This window comes from Saccoglossus kowalevskii, chromosome 4 (genome assembly GCF_978046115.1).
Source record: "Saccoglossus kowalevskii chromosome 4, keSacKowa6.1, whole genome shotgun sequence".
Taxonomy (NCBI): Eukaryota; Metazoa; Hemichordata; class Enteropneusta; family Harrimaniidae; genus Saccoglossus; species Saccoglossus kowalevskii.
The window spans coordinates 23,970,443-23,992,867 of NC_140644.1; the positions used below are offsets into that span (position 1 = coordinate 23,970,443).

The 22,425-nt window shown below is 34.1% G+C and overlaps 1 protein-coding gene across 1 annotated transcript; it reads left to right on the forward strand.

Moving 5' to 3' along the window:
• Window positions 1–4,314: 4,314 nt before the first annotated feature.
• Window positions 4,315–5,630, forward strand: LOC146747206 (neuromedin-U receptor 2-like). The gene has a single exon (XM_085498336.1). The coding sequence runs from the start codon at window positions 4,365–4,367 to the stop codon at window positions 5,628–5,630; it is 1,266 nt and encodes a 421-aa protein (XP_085354462.1). The 5' UTR covers window positions 4,315–4,364.
• Window positions 5,631–22,425: the final 16,795 nt, after the last annotated feature.

Here is a 22,425-nt window from a genome sequence, read left to right on the forward strand (position 1 = left end):
AATTCCCCAATTTTAAATACATTTGTTTAGTTATGATGGTATTGATTTATAACGACAGTAATGATTCCCCGCAGCGTCATGTGGGATTCAGAGAATTTGCCTGTGTTTATATATATATATCCCTCGTGTACATAGTTCTACTGAAGAAATATTGTCAAATTATTTGACTCATACTAGATGACAAAAACCTTGAACTAATTCTCGGTTAAGAAGGTATCGACAAATGTGGGTGGGTTATGTACGCTCTGTTGATCAGCCGAAACGTTTCCTTAAATGGTTTTTATGGTTGTTGATTTCCGACTTCGTGTAGACAATATTATGTAATTACGAAACGTTTTAGTGTTTGCTTCGCTATGGAAATCTCTATAAACTACATTGATTGTCAACAACCCACTCTAAGGTGGTTACAATTCAAAGTCATCCCAGAGTCAGGTTGATTGTCAGTTACGCGATCTGACACATCAATTACGTGTATTCACGCCGTCGGTTTAAGGTTTTGTTTGAGATCTTTGTTTAACTGAAATGAAATCTCAAAAAGTTATACCACTCCATCAGACATGTTATATGTTAATCGTCGACTGAGATAATTTCTTACATGTATGTTATTATAAATTGATTTATATAATTATTACTTGCATAAGTATATGATTATTCGCCAATGCGTCTCATGGGACTCAGTTTAATTACAATATTTTGAGTTGGTTTGGGATGTTTACCCTGAGTTTTAGGTACGTTGCGAGTGCGTTTGCCAAATGGGAAAACAAATTAATTTCGTATTATATTTCCTGATCTATGTGACCTGCTTCGTATATTATGGCCGAGTGTGCTTCACACGCGAGATAAGTACCGCCCCTACATTCAGTGCAGGAACCCCTATCACAGTGGACACTTCCAGCCACATATATACGAAGTGAACGCGTCTGTATAGAACGCTATATTGGACTGGTAGTTACTTTACATGTTGTCACTGGCACCAGCACAGGTTTATTCCAGGTATTTACTGTTATTATATTGCTTGATTATCATATGCACGCTTAAAGTAGCCGTGTTCTGCCATTGAGACGTTTAAGCTTCAACTAACGCCTGGTGTCAATACACGATCTGGCCGTTTAAGTAGTTTTATTTAGAAATTTGTAGATGAATGTTTAGATCTTTACCGTATGCTCCAATTGCACTTAGTGTTACTGTGTTTTTTTCCAAATAGTCCATGATATAGAGCTAACTGCGTATTCTATGTCATAGACTTCGTATATTCTATTGTGATTAGATGAATACGTTATTAATCCCTCTTGGTAAAGCCACACGATGTGTTAAGCGTGTAATTTTATGTAGTGTTTGAATTGAATGATCTGTACTCGTCATTGCCAGAACATTATTTAGGCTTAGCGCATTTTACGTCACACATAATGAATGCCGTGTTGTGCTTGATGTAGAACCTGAGCGGGAAAAAAATTTGTTATAATTTTGCGCGACTGTACATGTGATTTAAACACTTGGTCATATTTAAAATAGCCATCTTGTAATGTGCACATTCCCAGTCCACCTTATAATATATAGTTGCTTTTGTACAACTCTGTTGTAACAATGAAGTATTTGTATTCAGCCTCAACTGAAAATACAATTTGTTGTATTCTTTCTATAATAGTTAATCACACACCGGTATTCCATTCGTTTACCAAGTGATTCACGTGTATGTTTTATTACACAAAACTAAGACTTTACTCATTGCAATTAAGTATAGCTACTATTTTGAATTCGATCATTCCGTATAAATTCTTTTTGCGCTTTTAACAACTGCCATGTAAATTTCAAAATGATCTATGACCATCTAATTTAGAAATGAAATGTTATGGTTATTAATTGTCAAACATACTCCCATACATTTATTATTTCACTAATTTATCACAATTGTATGAACATGGAAAATACACAACGTGATTGGAAGATAATAAAATATGCCAAATATTTGTATATAATCAGTGGCACCGGGAGGAAGAAGGGTCGATCACCCCCCCTAAAAATGTTGCCCACCCCCAATCAAGCTGAAACCCTTTGTGTCAGCACAATTTGTTCTTCAAAATGCAGGAAATGGCGTACGGAGGACCTAGATTCCAAAATTGTTCAGGGGAACATGTTGCTCGAAAATTGTCTAATTGTAAGTTTAAAGATATGCAAGGCTTGACCTGAGGAAATTGTTACTAAACTACATTATGCGTTTGATGTCTTTATCTGTATGTAGATTTAGTGATTGGCCAGTTCAAACGTATATCGCCTTTTAAAGCCATTGTCAAGGTTATTGGTGCTATGTTGGTGATGCTTCATCATTGCAATAATATATGACGTTTATGTTTATGTGGCTCTACATAATTTACAAACTGTCACAATCGCAATCATTAATTTTAGAACCGTAAAAATCTAACATAATCATGAGTCATCCGCATTTCGATGCTACGATCTGTATCTCAATGGAGCCTCTACCTACGCGATGCCACCATGATACGCTTATTTTTGTGGCTGAATATACGGTAAATACAAATGAACTTCACGTTTGAAGAACGAAATGTTCAGTTGTATGGCGCTCACAAATTCAATACTTATTATATATTATATACATTATTATTTCATGTATTTCAACATTATATTTGTTTCTAATAATATCATAATTCGGTGAATATTATATGTCATAACAAACAACTGGCTTTGTATTTATCTAAATAGTAGGTATTTCAAACAGAATCTCAATTGCAACAAGCAAATAGTAAATTTCTAATTTCGTCTAGCATACATACCAACATTATTTCCGGGTATATTTTTATCTTATTTGTTGTTCGTATCAATATACTTCATTTGGAAAGATGACAAATTGTCTAGTTGTCATTATGTTCTTTAGTTTACTGTGGTCTATCTTTAAACATGATGTACAAGCAAACAATAGCCTCATTGATTGATAATTGTGTATAGACCGATTGACCGACGTAAAAGTAGCATATCGTATGTTTCGTGCACATATATTTAAGGAATTGACTGTTCTTTTAATCAATTAATTAAGGTAGTTATAATGTGTGCCACAATCGTAAAAGTAGAAATTGAACAACCATTCTCATTTCGAACAATGCTTGCGTAGTTAAAGTAACGATCAAGAGCTATTTATAATTATCCGAGAGCTTAGATTGGATGTTAACATTGCAATGCCCGGCAACATGTAAATAGTAATGCTGTAGATTTGAATTAAACAAACCGTTTGATATATTGATGTATATAAAATAATATTGCGCTAACGAAACTGGTTTTTGCAACTCGTATTTTATAATAGTGTAATAAATAGTATATATGATAGGAATTTGTGGGAAAAATTTTTTGTTGATTCGGTGAAAACTATTGTACAGATTCATTAATCTCCTACATAATATGATAACATGTTTGCATTACTGTGGGTGTTTTTAAAGAGTGATAAATGTTGACTGAGCACGTATGGTACAGACTGATCTTTTAATGCTGAAATGTGTTAGGTCAATATGCCCCATTTACGCAGGGGTTCAGCTTTACATACTACGCATTTTTTGTTATATATTTGACAGCAGCCTGTCGCACGGCAACAATAAAGGAGAACTACTTCAGTGCATATTCTGTATCCCTCACAGAATTGGCGTTATTCATAGTTTAAAAAGAGCACATATTAAGCTCTGTTTGATCAAAACAAAATCATGCAATTCATATTGTATTTGTCAAACGTTACAGGTTTTACTTTATTCATTGCAAAATTGTCATTGTTGCTGGTAATGGAATAAAATGATAACAAAAGCTATTAGTATGATAGATGGGACAGTACTGCCATGGGATTTGTTAGTACCCTGGATGCTATGAGTTAAAAATTATAGTGATTATCATTCTAATAATAACGTACAACTGGTGGAATGTTTTGGAATAATTCTTATTTTAGTTCAATTGGAGAAATGTGTACTTTTGTGTGTGAGTCACACCAAACGAACGAACACCAAAAATGATATTGCGTATTATTTGAATTATATTATTTTACTAATTCAGCTTGAATTTAAATTGTACCCCGTATATGACTGTCTGATCTATACTTGTGAGCACCGCATCAATATAATAATAATAATAATGACTGAATTTACTGATGTGAAGTAATACATCAGCTGGGCATCAGTGGATTTGCATGCTTTTACTCATGCGACTAATAATGTTGAATTTTATCGCGTACATGTATGAGATCGCTACATTTGGTTATATCTTAGTGTCACTTACCGAAATAATTCTTTGTTTCATTTCAGTGTTATCGGAATCTATCAGCATACAAATTACAAACAATATAGATCGTTCACTGAAGTAGCCTGACTTGTAATATGTCTGGAAAACAAAGCAACGAATCCTTTTACACAACGACTAATTTGCCGGTGGTGACCAGTGATATTTTCTACATCAATGTTTCTGAAAGCGATGCTCCTTTTTATTTGTATACAAGAGAGCAAGAGATTATTATAACAATAGTAATGCCGATTGCACTTGCACTAGGTATCGTTCTCAACAGTGCTTTCTTGTTCGTGATTGCGCGTGTACCGTATATGAGAACTATTACAAACTATTACTTAGTTAACTTGTGTATAGCAGACATACTCTACATATCGTTTGCTGTTTCGGATAAGTTACTGCGTTACGAGACGTCGGCGGTTGCGATTGATCAAAGTTTTCATGGTGAAATTGGTTGTATTGTATTTTATGGAATCATGGACATCGCTTACTTTGTATCACTATTTACGGTTGTGTTGTACACTGTGGAGAGGTTTGTCGCAATAACGTTTCCACTCAGAGCACAGATGATGAGCAGTAAGAAAAGAACTTTAATATTGATTGCGATCACCTGGATAATTGCTATCGTGTTTGCAATTCCCTCAATGGTTGGTAACTCTGAAACACACGTCATGCATTTTATCTGGCCGCCGGGCTACGACGATTTGCCCGAAGTCGTTCAGACATGTTACACAACTAACGGCGACTTGGCGTACTTAGCTGTCGGTATCAACGTTATACCGTTTTGCCTGTCGCTGGTAATAGTAGTTATTCTCAACGCCATCATATGCATCAAGATTTTACGTGAGAATAAAATTGGTGAGTCGGCTCGGTCTAAAAGCAGTTTAACCGCTCGTAACCAAGTCGTACGTATGTTGTTCGTCACAAGCATACTGTTCTTCATACTACTCTTTCCGTTTGAATTTGCATCTATATCACCGCTCTTTGACCCGGACCCAGCCGGTACAGGGGCAATCCCTGTAGAAATATTTGGAGCCTGGATTCAATACTCGCGAGTTCTTTCCTATATCAACTCAGTCATCAACCCTATAATATACAATGCCATGAGCGCCAGGTATAGAAAAGCTTTCGTCACGGCGTTTCTCTGTCGTGAAGCTGGAAAAACAGAGAAAAGAAACACTTCGTACTCAACAAGAGTTACATCGGCTGCTTCAAGTGTTCGTTATACGCACAATAAATCAGTTAAAGTTGGGGATGACATTCCAATTGATCCAGTTTCTTGCGATAGTATCAAATTCAACACAGAAGACACTGTGGTTGATAATTACCATAACAATGATACCAGTTTTAATGCTACTTAAACAACTAACGTGATACAATAATGTAACTTATTATATTGTTTTGTTCAATATTCCATAATGATTGTAATCTACCATAACCATGTTGCCAAACTGCGAGGGGCAGATATCAGACTTACTTTTAAAATAGGATTCAATATTGTTTTGCAATGTGTACCATAAAACATGGAGATATTAGTATACATCTGTCACCGTAACGCCATAAGTTACAGCGTGCCGTAATTTTGCAGTATTTTACGGGGTACTTTCATCTTACCATATAAGTAAATTCCAAATATGGAAGGATTACGCGCACAAGCGTCCTCTTATAATAAAGACAAACAAGACTGCCACCAGCGTTTCACCGGACTCCAAACAAAGAAGTTTGCTGAAGAACAAAGAAGAACCGTCCTAAACATTTTTGGATTTCGGCATTCCCAAGATAAGGTTATTACGAGGATACCTCAAAGTATGCACTCAGACAGTACGTCGCATACTTTATCGTAAATAATCAGAGCGGCCTCACTTTAAACTTATTTTCAAGTTGTGATATTCAATGGTTATTGTAACAGTGTTTTTCAATCGATAATTTATTGAAGTATTGCTTCATGCTAGTGGAAATGCTTTTATAATATGTGAGAATGATTCATTTATGCTAGGTGTTTCAATGAAGCATTATTCAGTTTTACATGAAGCTTATTCTACTCATGAGCCATAACTATTTGTACTTTCTAGTAGATTTATAATATTTCATAACAGCCACAGGCTATATATTTTGGCCGGATTTTCTTTACGAAAACCTTCAATATTTTCAAGAGTAAAGAAGGTATTTCAGAGATGTCGAAAACTCGCTGCAAACATCAGTGATTCAAAAACCACACGCACAACTATTTAGCTGCTGCTCTTATTTCAAAGAAAGCAAAAAGATAGAACTAATAGTATAAACACTAATCCATTTCTTAATCTAATTGTTTGCACAATCACACCTGTAAAATTCATAAAAACAATAGAACACACGCAAGTTAATATCACGAAACAAAATCTATCGTACATTTTTTATCTGCATAGGTATTAGACAGATATATTTGAAACACGACAGGGTGTATATATATGTCCTTAATTCATTGATGCAAAATATCTATCGGACAGCAAACAGCGTGACATTGCTCCAGTAATTTTTATTTTCATGGACATTTTCAACTCATCATATGACCTGACTTTTACCTGCTCTTGTAAATTGAAAAAAATAAATTAATCTTTACTTGACAGTAACATTATCCGTACATGGTAGGAGGGATGTTATGCCCCTTCAAATACAAGACGCAAATACACAATCATACATAGTTGTATAGTGGTTATTAGATGTTTGATTTTGGTTTGGCCATAACCCATCTAAGCCAAATAAAATAACCAACAATAGATCATTGCACAACAGTTGCACAGAAAAAATTGCAATTCGCGGTATTCATATAAATTGAAGTGTTACGAAATGAGTGAATGAACAATAATCGGTTATTAAAACCGCATTTTGGAGTTGACTTTGATTTGGCCTTGACATGTTTTGCTGTATTAGTATGGTGTGTCCCTTACTAGACTTTTACGCGATATTTTTTGTGTTTTGGCCCATCTAAAAACATTACTCAAAAAAACAATTATAAATCAAAGTTACATACTCACACTTTCCTATTTGCAAAAACACTTTTCGTGACGCATGGATTATTAAATTGGATTTGAATTAGTGTAAAATGACTTTATTTACAAGCTAGCTTTAGTGCTCTAATATCAAATTTATTGGTCGAACCAATTTTAAAATGTTTCACAATGATCACAATCATCAATAAAAAAAGTGTTCATCATATAATAAAAGTGGAAATGCAACTTCAAGAGCCAGCTGCCTTACCATTCGATTGAATATGCAAGATTATATTCGTTTAAGGGTGAGTCCGCTATTGTGGAGTGAGGGCTTGACCTAATATTACTAATATAAACAGATATTTTTGGCACGCCTGCACAAATAACTCACATAGAGAATACTTTTAATAAATAGCGTTTACTTATTTAACCTTTAATTTGTCTTCAACTACTTTTGGTGAAATGTGACTAGTGATGTAAAATAAACAAATATATCACAGTTGTTGAATTGTCTCTGATATGAGCTAAGTTGTCAATTGGAATATGACGACAATACAGTCAAATGGAATAAATCTAACTACTAAATTCTACTCGCGTATATTCTGACGCAACATTCTACACGTTGATTCTTTTTCCAAACTTTATGCACAGTGCGTAATGTCCAAAAAAATGATCAGTTTTGGACGAGAAACCAGAAAACTTGGAAATAAAAATAATCGCATAACCGAATCTAATATTGTCCACAGAATTACTAAAACATTAATGATTTCCTTTACTATTACATACTTACAAAACAACTTACGTTTAATGGGACTACTAATTATTTTGGCATACATCAACAGTTAAACTATATTTAGGATAAACTGATATATTAAATATGAATCTAATATAATGGTTGCCATAGTAGCATCATACACGTCTTCATTCGATGTAATTTTACCATGACAACCATTACATAAGTTTAAAATTGGGTATTTGGCATGACGTTAGAAAGACATAAAAGATGAGTTAATAAAGATCAGTTTATTAAATTGCATAATTCGCAGACAAATTATCTAATTGTATTTATTCTTTTTACATAATGCACGTTTTACAAACAAAACTTTGTCGCTCTCATAGTTATATCGATCATATCAATGCCAATGTAATACCAAGTTGTAAAATTCTAGATCCAGTCATGAAGGTATCCTTCATTCGTTCTGCGTTTTATATTCGATACATGTTACCTTCGCGTGTTCAGTATTGTTCACATCTGTTCACTCAAACTCTTCGGGGTAACCACCATAAACAATATGCTGTGTTATAGTGCACATAAATAATAGAGTAATTGAATTAACCCCGTGTACCAGCTATATATAGATATAATACCAATATATATCGGCAGGTCATCGAGATAAATTAAATCATGTTGTCTGATCACATGACTACCATATAACACACTTATTGAAGATGTTGACATATTCACAATATAGTGGGAAATACAATGCAGTATTTCCCAGAATAATTACATGCTGGTTACGTTTCGGCAAGCAGTATTGAATGTTTATTATTATTGTTAACAAATAAATAAAACGTAACAATATTTGTTTTGAATATTATTAGAAAAATGAAGGGGATTGGTCCCTGCTGCAATCATTCAATATTACGTTTGAGTTGAGTAGGGTTGTGCAAAACGCAAGATATGCATCACCTTGGGCTTGCAAGGGCAAACGAATACCACGAAAATTTAATTATGATTTAATATCAACAAAATTTTAAATGTACTAAAACCAATTCTATAAGTGCCGAATAAATTCCGTACCTCACAATCGTCTGGCTGAGGCAATGGATTCTGTCATGTAATATTTATATGGTATGACACACTTTGTTTATTGTGATCATAGTTAAATCTTTTTCGAAATTGTAAAAACCTTAATATATGTATAATATACGTTATGAGTATTTTCATTTTTCCATAATAGTGGTGTTTCAAAGTTAAACCAAATGCTGATATGATTCTATGTTTTACCGAATGATCCGTAGAAATTACTGGTGTAATTGTAGCTAAACTCATGGCATTAAAGTTTCGTCATTACTATCATCGCTAACTTGATAATCTAGATATTAGTAAGGATTGATATGCTAAATAACGCAACGGATATGATGATGTGATGCTATACATAATGAATTTGTCTGACATGGTATGCTGATTGATTTAACTTCATTTACGTATGGTTGTTATGTTCTAGTTAAATAACTTAATTCCTGATGGGTTCCCATTTCTGAATAACGTCAAAAACAGTTTGCCCCCTTTCAACATTTCACAAATTCCGGATAATTGAATGAATGTGAACAGTTATCTATAAAGTCGACTAAAATTACACTCAAGTTGAATCATGTTAAGAGTGTGTCACGTGGTATTACTTGGTCGTAGAACTGTGTGATAGTAGTGACGTCATGGCATTGCATTATCACCAACTGAAGGTTATTTGAAAAATACAGCTAATGACGCTACGATTGTCAATCACCTTTACATATAAATGATATAACCTTTTTATAACGTAACCAACTCTGGACCATGTGATCATTTTTATTAATTAGGCATGATGTTTAAACCAGTGAACGGGGACAGCTTACTGATCACTGATGGTTTAATTAATACAAAAATGTATCAACTTTTTATTGATTTTTTTTTTTCAAATCAATATTATATCGTTATTAGTATTAGTTATTGTCATTCCACCAATTGAGTAATATGTAATCCACTCTGAATTGCTTCAATAAATAAATATAATGACGCACGAATGTATTCTCCGTGTATTGTTTGAAAGCATAACATAATGAATGGCGTATGGCAGGAATATCGTTCCGTTTGTCATACTTTACTATGGCCTTGTGATAATACAACAATATAAAATTAATAGACTTTTTACAACTGCATAAACAAACTATGTACGGTTTGTTACTTGTGTTTTATAAGATCTGCCCAAACAGGAAGAGTTGATCACAATAATGAAGAGAACATGGCGCTACTGATGACAACAGTGTCTTCAGAGAGGGTATATCATAGCGTTTGATTGATTGGTTGGTTGGTTGGTCAGTACAATCCGGATATGTTCAACTCATAATGACATTGTCCCGTAAATATACGAAACTTGTATCTGGCCTGCTGAGATGTATGCCTGTCTTGTTCTGGTACAAATAAAATGTGAGACGCCCATCTATAATGGATACCAATACAATACATTCTGGATGGTCAAGCAGATTTATAGGCGGGGATAAAGTGTATGAAAAGTAAAGTGTAATTAGACATGTTTATTCACAGTAGATGTTCACAACGGTTTATACATTCAGTGGCATCATTAGATCAAAACCATTGCGATGATTTCATTTTATTTCGTCAAACTAATTACGTAGAAGAATAAATAAGCTTGACAGTGTCGTGATTTAGATGTAGATCGGTATGGGTTTTTAATTACGATCTCCAGGGACGGTTGGCAGCTCTCTTCAATGTGACCATATACCTTAATATGAAGCTTACCCATCGCTTATAAAATCCAATAATTACGAAGCGTTATTGTTATCACTTATTCTAATTAAAAGTTATACATAAAATCGTTGTATAATAAAATCCACTTGCTCTATATATGTTCCTAAGTTAATATTCAAACATTAACCAATGTATGCACTGTTTACACACACGCCTCTTCACTTTCTGAAACTAGGAAAGTCACGAGTGTTTGAAAATCTTTCTAACAGTTACCTTGGGTTGTTAATGTCTACTTGTTTGAGATTTGCTAAAACCAATCACGTTTCATGTGGGCAATTAACGATTACCTTGGACTTTTGACATTATTATGTCACACACTGTATGCGTCGTCTCGATAAACACGTCACACGTTTCTACAATGCAATGTACGTATCAAATTTGTGTATTCTCGAGCTTTTAAATCAAAGCTATTCTTGACACATAAATGAAGCGATTACATTTTAAAGGTTTTTTTAAGAATTCTTCAGCCAGATAAAGTTATCCTCAATTTGAAAAATATGTGACTATGATAAGCGTATACAATAGAGCAGATGTATTAGGATATTGAATCTGCATCTATTGCGGCGTTTCACATTAGGTTAATGCATGATGTTATACATCGACCAAACTTCATTAGTCCAATCACGATTTATATAATCGGCCTTTGCTAATCACTCATAAACTCATTAACTTTATTATAGATTTTGTTGCTGTAATACTTGATTTTAATTTCTATCATTAAAACTCTTAGTTGTTGTATAACACATTTTGGGTATTAAGGGCTTTAATTTCCCCGTTTAATTTCTCACCGTGCCAATGTGGTGTATGAACTGAAAATAATCATATGATTTTCTCTGTTATAATATGAAGTTATTACAAGAATACCTCAAAGTATGCACGAAGACGCGCAGCGGAGGTCGATGCGACGGCTTAATGTCTGAGTGCATACTTATCTTTGCAATAACCTTATTGTACATCTAGTATTATTGTATTACTTCTAATTTCCATTGCACAAATACTTGTGATACACGTGTATGATCTTCTCATATTTTTGGGTTATAAATCTTCAGTTTAATTTTTAGTTTTAGTGTTGTTTATGATCGCAGTTTTAAAACAACAGTCCTATTATAGTCACAATTATAATGATATTTATCGCATTGAAACATATATATATATATATATATTAGGGAAAACATTCTGTCATGTACAAATATAAAAATACAATCGGGAATTTGTGGTAAAGTCCCTATTTCCAACCTACTGTAATACATTCTTCTTAATATAATCAATCACTTTTATTTTATTACTTTAGAAATTCATTCTGTAACAGCTGTACAGCGAATTCTATTAATACATTACTAATTGCAAATAAAAATTACGATTGCATCTTGAATCAACACGCCGGAACTCTTTTAAGAGATATTGAGAAACAGTTAAATATTATAAACATTATTAATGATACGGTACGGGAGCCTGAGTGATATTGACTTTATTGATGAATGTAATAAAATAGCGTAAATTGCACAAACAGTGATTAACCATGCGATGAAAATTAGACGCTTAACTGAGTTCCTCTTGCTATGCAGTAATATCAGATTACAGTGCTTTCAGCTGGGCGTACTGTCAGAGGTGAGAATATGTATTTACGATATAACCGACGATATAACAAAACTCTTTGCAATCGACTGCATGTACCTAGGATCGAGTATGGGACTTTGCAATTAGAATAGTAAATGAAATATACACATAAGCTATTTATTTGCGAATAAAACGAATGTCTTTATTTTGAGTAAACATCGTTATCAAGAATACAGCGGAACAGAATACCGTTAACTCTATGCATCTCTATTGGGTCATGTGACTAAAGTTGGCTAGTGATTATAACAATTCATTCTAGTGATGAAAGTTTGAATCCAGGCTTTAACATCCATATTCAGATGCCAAGGCATCTAAAGAATATTCCATTTCAAATAGGGGGTTTTAACTAGTAAATTCTGATGCAGTATTATTATTCCGATTATTTATTCGAATCACTTAATAGCGTAGTAAATGGAATGAAATTATAGCATTCGATGCAATAAGAGTTACCTCGGCGTTTTTTGGGAGGGCTTTTTTATATAATATATAAGTGGGTGCGGCGTGTTTGTAATAAAGCTGCCGCTGAGTGTGCTCAAATTGTATTTAACGAACTGTTTATTAATTTCCGTTAATTTATTGATCTGGCAATTACTCGTAATCATAATTATTATGAGACATAATCAATAAAATAAATAAACGTACTTCTCTAGGCGTGATGTAGCTACTTTATAAATTGCCGATTCAATTCAAAATTGATGTGTGCACCGCGGAGCATTGCCCCGCGCAGAATAATCACCATATTACTGTAATCTTTTAAGAACATATTTTTTCTCCCGAAGTTGTATTTCATCGTATCATTATGTAACTGTCCTAATGGGTGTCAGTAATAAGTGCTTCCCATGTGCATGTCATTGTTGGCTTATCCCAGAGTCGACATGATAATTCCACATGCTGGCACGTTTCCTTATATGAAAACGAAATACTAAAATTCAATATAAGATTTAAGGTACATATAATGTAATTGTCGCGGTTACTACGCTACGAAAAAACCAGGAAAAAATATTCCGTAAATTTACTGGAAGATCGCCGTAAGTAATTACGCAGCCTTTTGAAGAAATTAAATTTACAAAATGGTACTTGTTGTATTGCTATTTTTATTTCAACTAGTTTAAGGGCTGGTTTAAAGCATGCTCACAAAAACAATAATAGCATATTGGCAAATTGATCATTTTATTTCGTTGTCCAATAGTATGGTACGCCCCTGTCCCAGTAGTCACTACACTGTGAATCCTGGAAGCAGTTTCATGTTTTTCATTAAAACACACCGTTTTAATGAAAAACACACTGTTGTAATTATTATATAATCAAACTCTTGTATTTCCTATCAAATCAGTAGTGTTTTAATATTTTAGGAAAAGTGTTTTAGGAAGTTATTAAAACACATTTTGATGAAAGTTAAGTACATTGTAAACAAACAAAAATACACTTTTTCAAAATAAAACACTGGGTTTTTTACAGGGATATAAATGTGTCATTGAAGTATTTATGCACGGTGTTGTTATTAGTGTTCGAGTAAGTAAGCTGAATGACGCTGCGCTGGACAGGCATTAATTCTCTGATCTAATCATTAGATTCTATTTCCTTATAACTCTTATTCTATTGGCAGAGCCTCGGTGTTGAATCCCAATATGGTGATTACCACGCACCTGAGCTAATTTGCGTCTAATGTAAACGAGCTCCTCTAAGCCTCTAATAATACATGACCATTCAATTGTTATTTAGAAATTCAATTAATACAATAAATACAATATTAAAACAAATATTGACCAACAGATTAGTTTGCTACTACTGCAAATATTTTGAGATACATTTCGTAAACGACGGTGGACATACCACATTACGTCCGAGCCGACATCCCCAGAGACAAATGGGGACAAGCTTATAAACAATTTAAATGTTTTATCACAAAACAGTAAAAATGTTTTATTTTAAAACTGTAGCGTTGTTTTATATCTTTACAATTGGCGTAGCGTCAATTTCATTGGTTTATAGCGGTCTTTATTCACATTCTCTTGTTTTTCAATGTTATCTAATCTAGCATAAATTTTGTTCCATTTATTTAGACGAACAGCGTTTTATATCCTTTCATCTTTTTCAAGCAGAGGTTCACTCGTTCATTGTCTGCCAGTTTAATACTTTTAATTAAGAGCTGATGAACTATTTAGTTCCAAGCAGTGCTTTTTCTTTTAAAACCAACATCATTTTCGGCTATGCAATTAATGTTTACGTCAGGAAAATTGAATAATGTTAACTCAGGAATGCTGAGTTCAAGTTCACTGCCTCCAGATAGAATTAATGGCCATAGGTTGTTCAACAATCGAAACTTTCTATTTCCATTACACGCAAGTCTAATACTTTCATACTCTGCCCAGAATAGTTTAACAATGTTTGGAATTGTTACGCCGATTATTGCATGTTTCGTCATTGTATGCTGCTTTTCAAATAGTTATTCATCTGAAAGGCTACTTTCGTTCAAGACAAACATGACCGACTTCATAGTACCTCATATCATGAAATCAAATTTGAGTAGCATAATTTTAACAGTGTTAAGATGCATTGAACCACGTTTATTATAGATTGCTACATTTCAAACTTCAGCAACAAAACTAATAGAACAAACAGAAAACGTGACCGTAGGATTCAAGACTGTCAACTTTTTTTTCTTTTGGCGAGTTCCGTAAACAATGTAAATTCATATATTTTAGTTAGTTACACTGAATTAAAATGTGTGCATATGTTTAGTTTACACGTTGTACTTTTTAGTTTTGAGGTTCAACAACTTCCACAGCGGTGCGATCCCCATGTTTGTTTTGATTCTGAGTGACCACTATCATTACTGCGCAAGCACATTAACCCTCATGAATATTCAACAACATTATGCAGCTAATCACTATTTATAATATGTATGAATCATCGATTTACCCGCACGTGGAAAGAGACAAAATAGAGTCCGTCGTTGGCAATGCTTGTTATAGAAAATCTATAACATAGTTCGGCAAAAAAGTCGACAGGAAATAATGGCAATTTTGTAATAAATTCTGGTAGAAAGTCAATCATCAATCAGTTGAAAAAATTAAGGTTAAACATCAATGCGGAAGAAGCTGGTTATTCAGTAGGTAATAGCCAAGTAGAATACAGAAATATACACGCAGCAATGAATGACATGCAGGAAAAGGTTTCTCTGCATACTGATTCATTTTGTTTTGAGTTTAAGATTTCACATATATGTATGCAAAGCACAAGCGAATTCAATGTTGCATCTGTGCTTGTTTTGAAACAGTATTCAACATTAGTTCATAAACAGTTCGTGAAATGTTATATAAGTGGAAACCTTATGCTTGTGACGTTTAAAACACGTTTAATTGCATGTTTTGTTTACACGAAATTGAATGTGGCTTTCATCACGAATGTGATTCAGGAGTCATGTATATCTTGGCGTATCGTATGGGCCGGCAGTCGCTTCCCAATTCTTAAGAATCAGATTACACTGTCACCGCACAGTGATTGGCTTTCAGTGGTAGGTTTTCGCTTCTATGACGAATGTACGTATTTATATACTAACCCCACGATACGCTGACGACCACCCATACTAAATGAAAAATACTAAACTAAGTATTCGAATACTAAACTCGGCTCAGCCTCAAATGAAAAATGGAATTTAATCTTATGGACCATACAAAACTACCAAGATCTCTGGAAACTTGTGATTTTCCTAACAAGTTTGATACTATTTGTATTGCGTGTAAAGGAAATGGTTGCTTGTGGTGAAGTGTTTTTTTGTTTAGCAAGTATGTAGCTTATAACTTAATTTATATGAATTGGGTTAGGAAGTAACGTCAATTGAAAATTCTTTCAATTCAGTGCATGTGTGGAAATACAAATCTGGTAGAATTACTAATAAAATATTAGTCACTTTGGTCACGCAATTTTTAAATGAAATGCAAAAGTAGGGTTGAATAGTTTCATAAAGTTTTTAATTGAAAACTCATGACAGTTGTGATTAATACAAAAAAGCATCATATGTGACATGAACGGTTATTCGAAATTTCACAAGTATGCAACATTGGATTCAATATCTTTCTATTACTGATTTGATTACTTTTATTGTTGTTTACTCGTCAATTTTTGTCTTTAATCGAATTGTTTTGTCAATTTATGGGACTTTATGGGTAAAAGTCGAGAACTTCTTTTTATTAAATAATAAATAATAATACATGAAGCGTATCTTTGGATGAAAACTCCAGTGTACCTTTCGTTCCCTTGAATTGATTTGTATATTATGTGAAGAAACAAATTGGTTCTTACATAGTGTTTCGGAACAACTAAATGGATACGAATTATAGGTGCTGGCTGGTCGCACAATATATGTCTGTGAATCAATCGTATATACGCCTGTGAATTGCACCTATTTCGCCGACGTCAACAATGGCTAATTGTGTTTCTGGCGGCACCGCGTGATGCGGTACAATACTTAATGATCACAGGGTTAATGCAATACTGATTGCTGTAGATATAATTCTTACATGCATTGAGTATAAAATGGGATGTGGGTTGAACGAGCCGGCTCGTTTGTATATTTTCGTTGTAATTTCACAAAAGTATACATTGCTGACGTCAACTATAAAATTGTTGCTGAACTGCACGTACGATTATCGAGAATATGTTGACCATTAAATGATAAGGATCATTACGTCGCTTTCACGTCGTCGTTCCCTATGAATAGACTGTGTTGGATACCTTTTTCAATTTGATCACGGAAACGTATAGAGAAAACATGATAGGAAGAGATACCGTGTATAGCTTACTGTGGTTTAACCACTGATTACCTCAATTGATTTACGTATAAAACGCACTACCAAACAACCGTATCACTACTCGTCGAAAACGAGAATGTGATACTGCTCTTACGTCATGAATATTGCACATTGTTTTCCTCGCACTTAATTTTGAAGAATGTACGTACATGTAATCATGCGCTGAACAGCATATATGCGTGTATTTTCCGAATATTCTGTATGAATAATATGGTATAGATAATCTTTTTAAAAATATGCTTTGTGGAATCCACCTCTTACAATATTACAATTTCGTGCGTCTGTTTTGGCCACTTTACATGTAAACAAAACGTTTTCTGTGCACTCTCTGGGAAAACAAAACCAAATTACACAGTGTACTGATAGACCAAATGTGTATCAAGAACACAATCTCTATTGTAAAGGCATTGTTACATCAACCTATTAAATTTACCCAAACATTTTATTTTAAATTCGTGCAAAGCATCTTTTGCGGTTCGACATATTTAAATAACGTAACATATCACACTGCGAGTTTCTTTATGATGTTTTAGTACTGATAATTTTATTATTTGTTTGTAAAAATAAACCTTCACGTGTTAGGAAAATGTCGATTGCTTTCTTTTATAATCTCATCAACATTTGGATCTAACAGAATATTTATTGTATGTGTGATTAATGGCATACAAAGAAAATTGTCATAATATAACTCATATTATTATACATATAACATCGAAAAAAGTATAATTTACCCCTCCGTAAAAAGATGTAGGGACGTATTTGAAAGTAATATGGACTCCTTCAAATGTCTTCCTTATATGGAAGTTGTGCGTCACATTGATGTCACACTTCCAGTTGTTTATTTCAGGCGGTGAATCGCTATCTGCCCGCAAAGAAAATATAATCCCATCACTGAAAGCAAACGTGCGAACGGTGCGAAACTTTCTTTATCGCAAATTCGGTCTATTATTTTTAATGAATTATTACTTATAGCAGGAGAAAGATGTATAATAATAAGGTTATCACGAGAGTGCCACAAAATATGCACTCGGGCAGTACGGTAATGCGTCGACCTCCGCTATGCATCGCTTGATACAATCACCGTACTGCCTCCGAGCATTCTTTATAGTATTCTCGTAAAATCTCGGAGCATACGACAGGCAACGATGATGATAATGCATTTGAATACAGCTACCATGTATACTCCAATGAATATGCCTGGTTTATTCCAATGACGGGACAATGTTAGAGAAGTCTCCAAAAAACAGAGAAATTGGTAGTATATATTAGAGTACATTTTGGCTCGATCATCAAATACGCGTTATTAAATTTATGTACACAACGTCATATCCGATGGCTAGAATAACAACTCTTGATCAAGTGTGCCGTTTCTGGCATACTGACTGAATTGTGTAGCTAATTTCCGATGTGATGGAATGTGACGAATATAAAAAATTATTCATATTAAAGTTTTACAATTAAAAAGTTACAGTGTCTTGTGTACGTGTTTATACTTTCGTAACATGTCTGTACTTATATTATGTTTACGGCAAATTTTGGTATTTAACTACAATATTTTGGCATTCTGCAACCGTGTTTCGATAATGAAATTTTACCCAAGAGTTCACTTTCGTTTATCTTATTTTATGTTGTGATTTGCATGTATTGCCATGTATACGCAAAACAGCTTCTTTGTACTTCGATATAAAAGTTTACTCGAAATGGATTAGTAAAATTCCTTATCACCAATTGTCGTATACGTGTACGCATCACGACAAATGAGTGTATTTTTTTAATCGAAGCGAAGCTCGACCTCTTGCCACTAAAACTGTTTAAAATGATAAAAGGTTACGATAAACTATTACAGAATCATTAAATTGTCACTGACGTCATGTTACTCCAATTATTATCCATTCAACCAGTGTATAGCTGCAAACTGACTTATTGACTTGAGGTCACATGCGATAACATCTCGACTATTACGTTTATCTTAGAAAATTCAATTTTAAATACTGAGAGAATTCCATAGTGCAAAGATGCCGACAAATACAATGATATAATTTTTCATTTCATCAACAACCACACGCACACCTGGCAACATTAAAATATGTACATTAATTCCAGGTTGTCATATATATTGGTGCATGCCAAATAATAACATAAAAACGACGTTTTTTATGAGAAGTGTTTGGTTTAGATAGGTAGTCGATCGACAATATGACTGATGACTTGGTAGCATAAAACATATTTTTTCTATAGAGCAATCAATTGATTGATATAAGTGTCACTACTCGAAGGAGGCCACATTCATCAACTCGTCTGTCATAGTGTATTGAATGTCGGTGACGGTAGCTGAAAAGATGTTGCTCACGAATTTTTGCCGTGTGTATTCATAGTGTCTCCATTGCTGTGGACTTGTGTTACGTATTCGTGTGCAATGTATGTTACTGTATTTTCGTAGCTATAATTGAAATCTCGTGGACGCAATTAACAACACCTAACATATATGTCTGATGTGTGAGCGAAATTAATTCTTTTGGAATGTGGTCCCATGTATTTTAATCTTTACTTTTCAATTCAGACATATGTACGTATTACCCTATTCGATTGAAGCTCATTCATTGAGAGATATAATGCATTCTGTGTTTTAAACGTTTAATAATAAAGCTCATGTTCAGTTTTTTATGCCATGCCATTCTTAGATTCATATCATGAAAAAACACAGTTTTAAACATGGTTGTTATGACATTATGGTTGCTAGAATAGGGTATGTGAAATAGGATCGTTCAAAACGTATTTGTATTTTCATATTTTAGGGAGAGCATTCACAGAATAGACCAACTAGAGAACATGTCGACTTTGCAAGGCGTTAAGCATGAGACAAATCCCTGGAAATCCCGTGATCGTGCCAACGAATGCAGCGATTGGCCGATCGCGTGTTTACTCTGCCACGCCTTAGAGACTTGACTTTCAAGATAGAGAGTTTGTAACCTTAGGAGTACGAGAGAAGTGTACAGCTAGGGGTTACCTCTGCTGACTACTGTTTGGAAGAATAATGCTGGACTATCTGTAATAAACTAATGTCTATTCTTTTTGGTAGAATCTGGTATATCTACATGTAAGTGATTCACTGTTCCCCGAACACAAAGTCAGTCTTCATAACACGTGGTAGGGAACCCAGACAATTGGTAGTAAATTTCTTTATTTGTGTGACGATTAATATAGAAATAATGTTGTTAGTTTTTATTAAAGAACAAGCATGCAAAAGTGAAAAGAGCGTAATGAAGTATTGTTTTATCTCAACAACCATATTATAATTAATCGAAATCATTGCTAGTAAAATATTTTTGATTCATTGGCAAATCAATTCGTATGATGTATCACGTCACAGTATGCACCATAACATGTATAAGTGTATTCCACAACATGCTAGCATACTTACCCATCTAAGTTGAGATATTGTCTGACTGATATAGTGGCACATACGTAGCATTACTTTACAGCGTGAGTTACAGCGTGTCGTAATTTTGCGGTATTGCACTCACTACACATTCATGCCAAATCTGTCTTGATAATGACGGCAGCGGAGGTCGATGCGACCGCGTACTGTCTGACTTTGTAACATCAGGAAGCTAACTATTTATACAAATGTCATAGAAAATGAAAAAGCACTATCAAGTTTTCCTTTGTGATCACTAGGTGGGTATTCGATGACTAATTTGTTTGAGCGTTCCTTAGACAGCTTCTGAATCAATGATATCATCAAATGATTGTGCGGTTTTTGATTTCGATGCCTCTATGTGGAAATCCTGTGCAATCACGAAACAACCTAGTTTTGCTTCGCTATGAAGATCTTTATAGAATCACTGATTGCAGATTAAACAATCGCGGGTGGTGACATTTCGTAGAAATCTCGAAAATTGACGGTTGTTGCCAATAAAGCTATTATTATGCATCCTCACAGTTAGTGTGGGGCTCTGTTTCTGAGTTCGTAAGAAAGATGTTTTACTCAGCTTTACTCCATTAGATAAGTTGTAATCAATTAATTAATCATTTAAGTTATTGAGTAATTTATTACACATCATATGTAATAGCCGTTGGCTAATGGAAACGCTTTTCAGACGACTTTTCTATTTTTTTTTATTTTTCTCCTGTGTACAATTATGTTGTGCGTACTTTAATTCAATGATTCATGTGATCCCATACATAGTATACAGTTGTGCTGCCAACAGCAAATATACCAAGTTAACTTAGCTGCATTCCATACCCTGTAGACACTGCAAAGTATGCACGAAGGATGTACGGTGATTGTATCTAACGACCGCCTTGTAGCAGTGATCGATAGAATTCCGCAATGCCTGAGTGTATACATTGCGGTATTCTCGTGATAACCTTAATATTATACTTCTTTTTCCTGCTTGAAGTATTAATTCAATGAGAGAGAAAGGTGACGGTATTCTACTTCTATTGCGCTCGCTTGTGCATCGAAGTAAATACGTGGACGTAACGCGCAATTTCTAAATAGAAAGAAATGTTTATAACACTTTCGACCACGTCCGCACGAAGTCAGTGTCAGGTGTATAATATGAAGTTATTATGAGGATACTGTGAAAAATGCTCAAAGACAGTACAGCGGGAGTATCGATCGACGCGCGGCGGAGGTCGATGCGACCGCGTACCGTGTGAGTGCATACTTTGCAGTATCCTCGTAATAACCTTATTATTATACATCTTTTCCTTCACGGAAAACATGGGAATGCCGAAATCCAAAACGTTTAGAACTTCTGGGGCAGTCATGTTTGTTTTTTTATTATTATTGAATAACGCTTACGCGCGTAATCGTTCCATATTTGGAATTCGTGTTTCCTAAAATGGTATAATGAAAATACGGTGCAATACCGCAAAATTGCGGCACGTTGAAACTTATGACGTAACAGATGTATAATAACAGTGAATAATATAATTTTCCCGCACACAGTGCTCAGGCACAACGGAGACAGTATATTGACGGATGACTCAGAAATGTTGTTAAATTAAAAGCAGTCACAATGACCACATCTATGTATTATCGTACAATTGTTTAAATTGGCCTTCATCTTTAAATATATTTACAATCCAACCATGAATAAAATGAAAAAAACAGGCATGTCCTTTTATAAATTCTTCGTTCAGTTAGCGAATAATCAATGAGGTAATTTACCAAAGTAATCCAAACGGAAGGCAGTATAAAAGAACACTTTTAGTGAAA

What these genes read in the sequence shown, in the direction of transcription:
- LOC146747206 (XM_085498336.1), top strand. Translation starts at nt 4,365, where the DNA reads ATGTCTGGAAAACAAAGCAACGAATCCTTTTACACAACGACTAATTTG.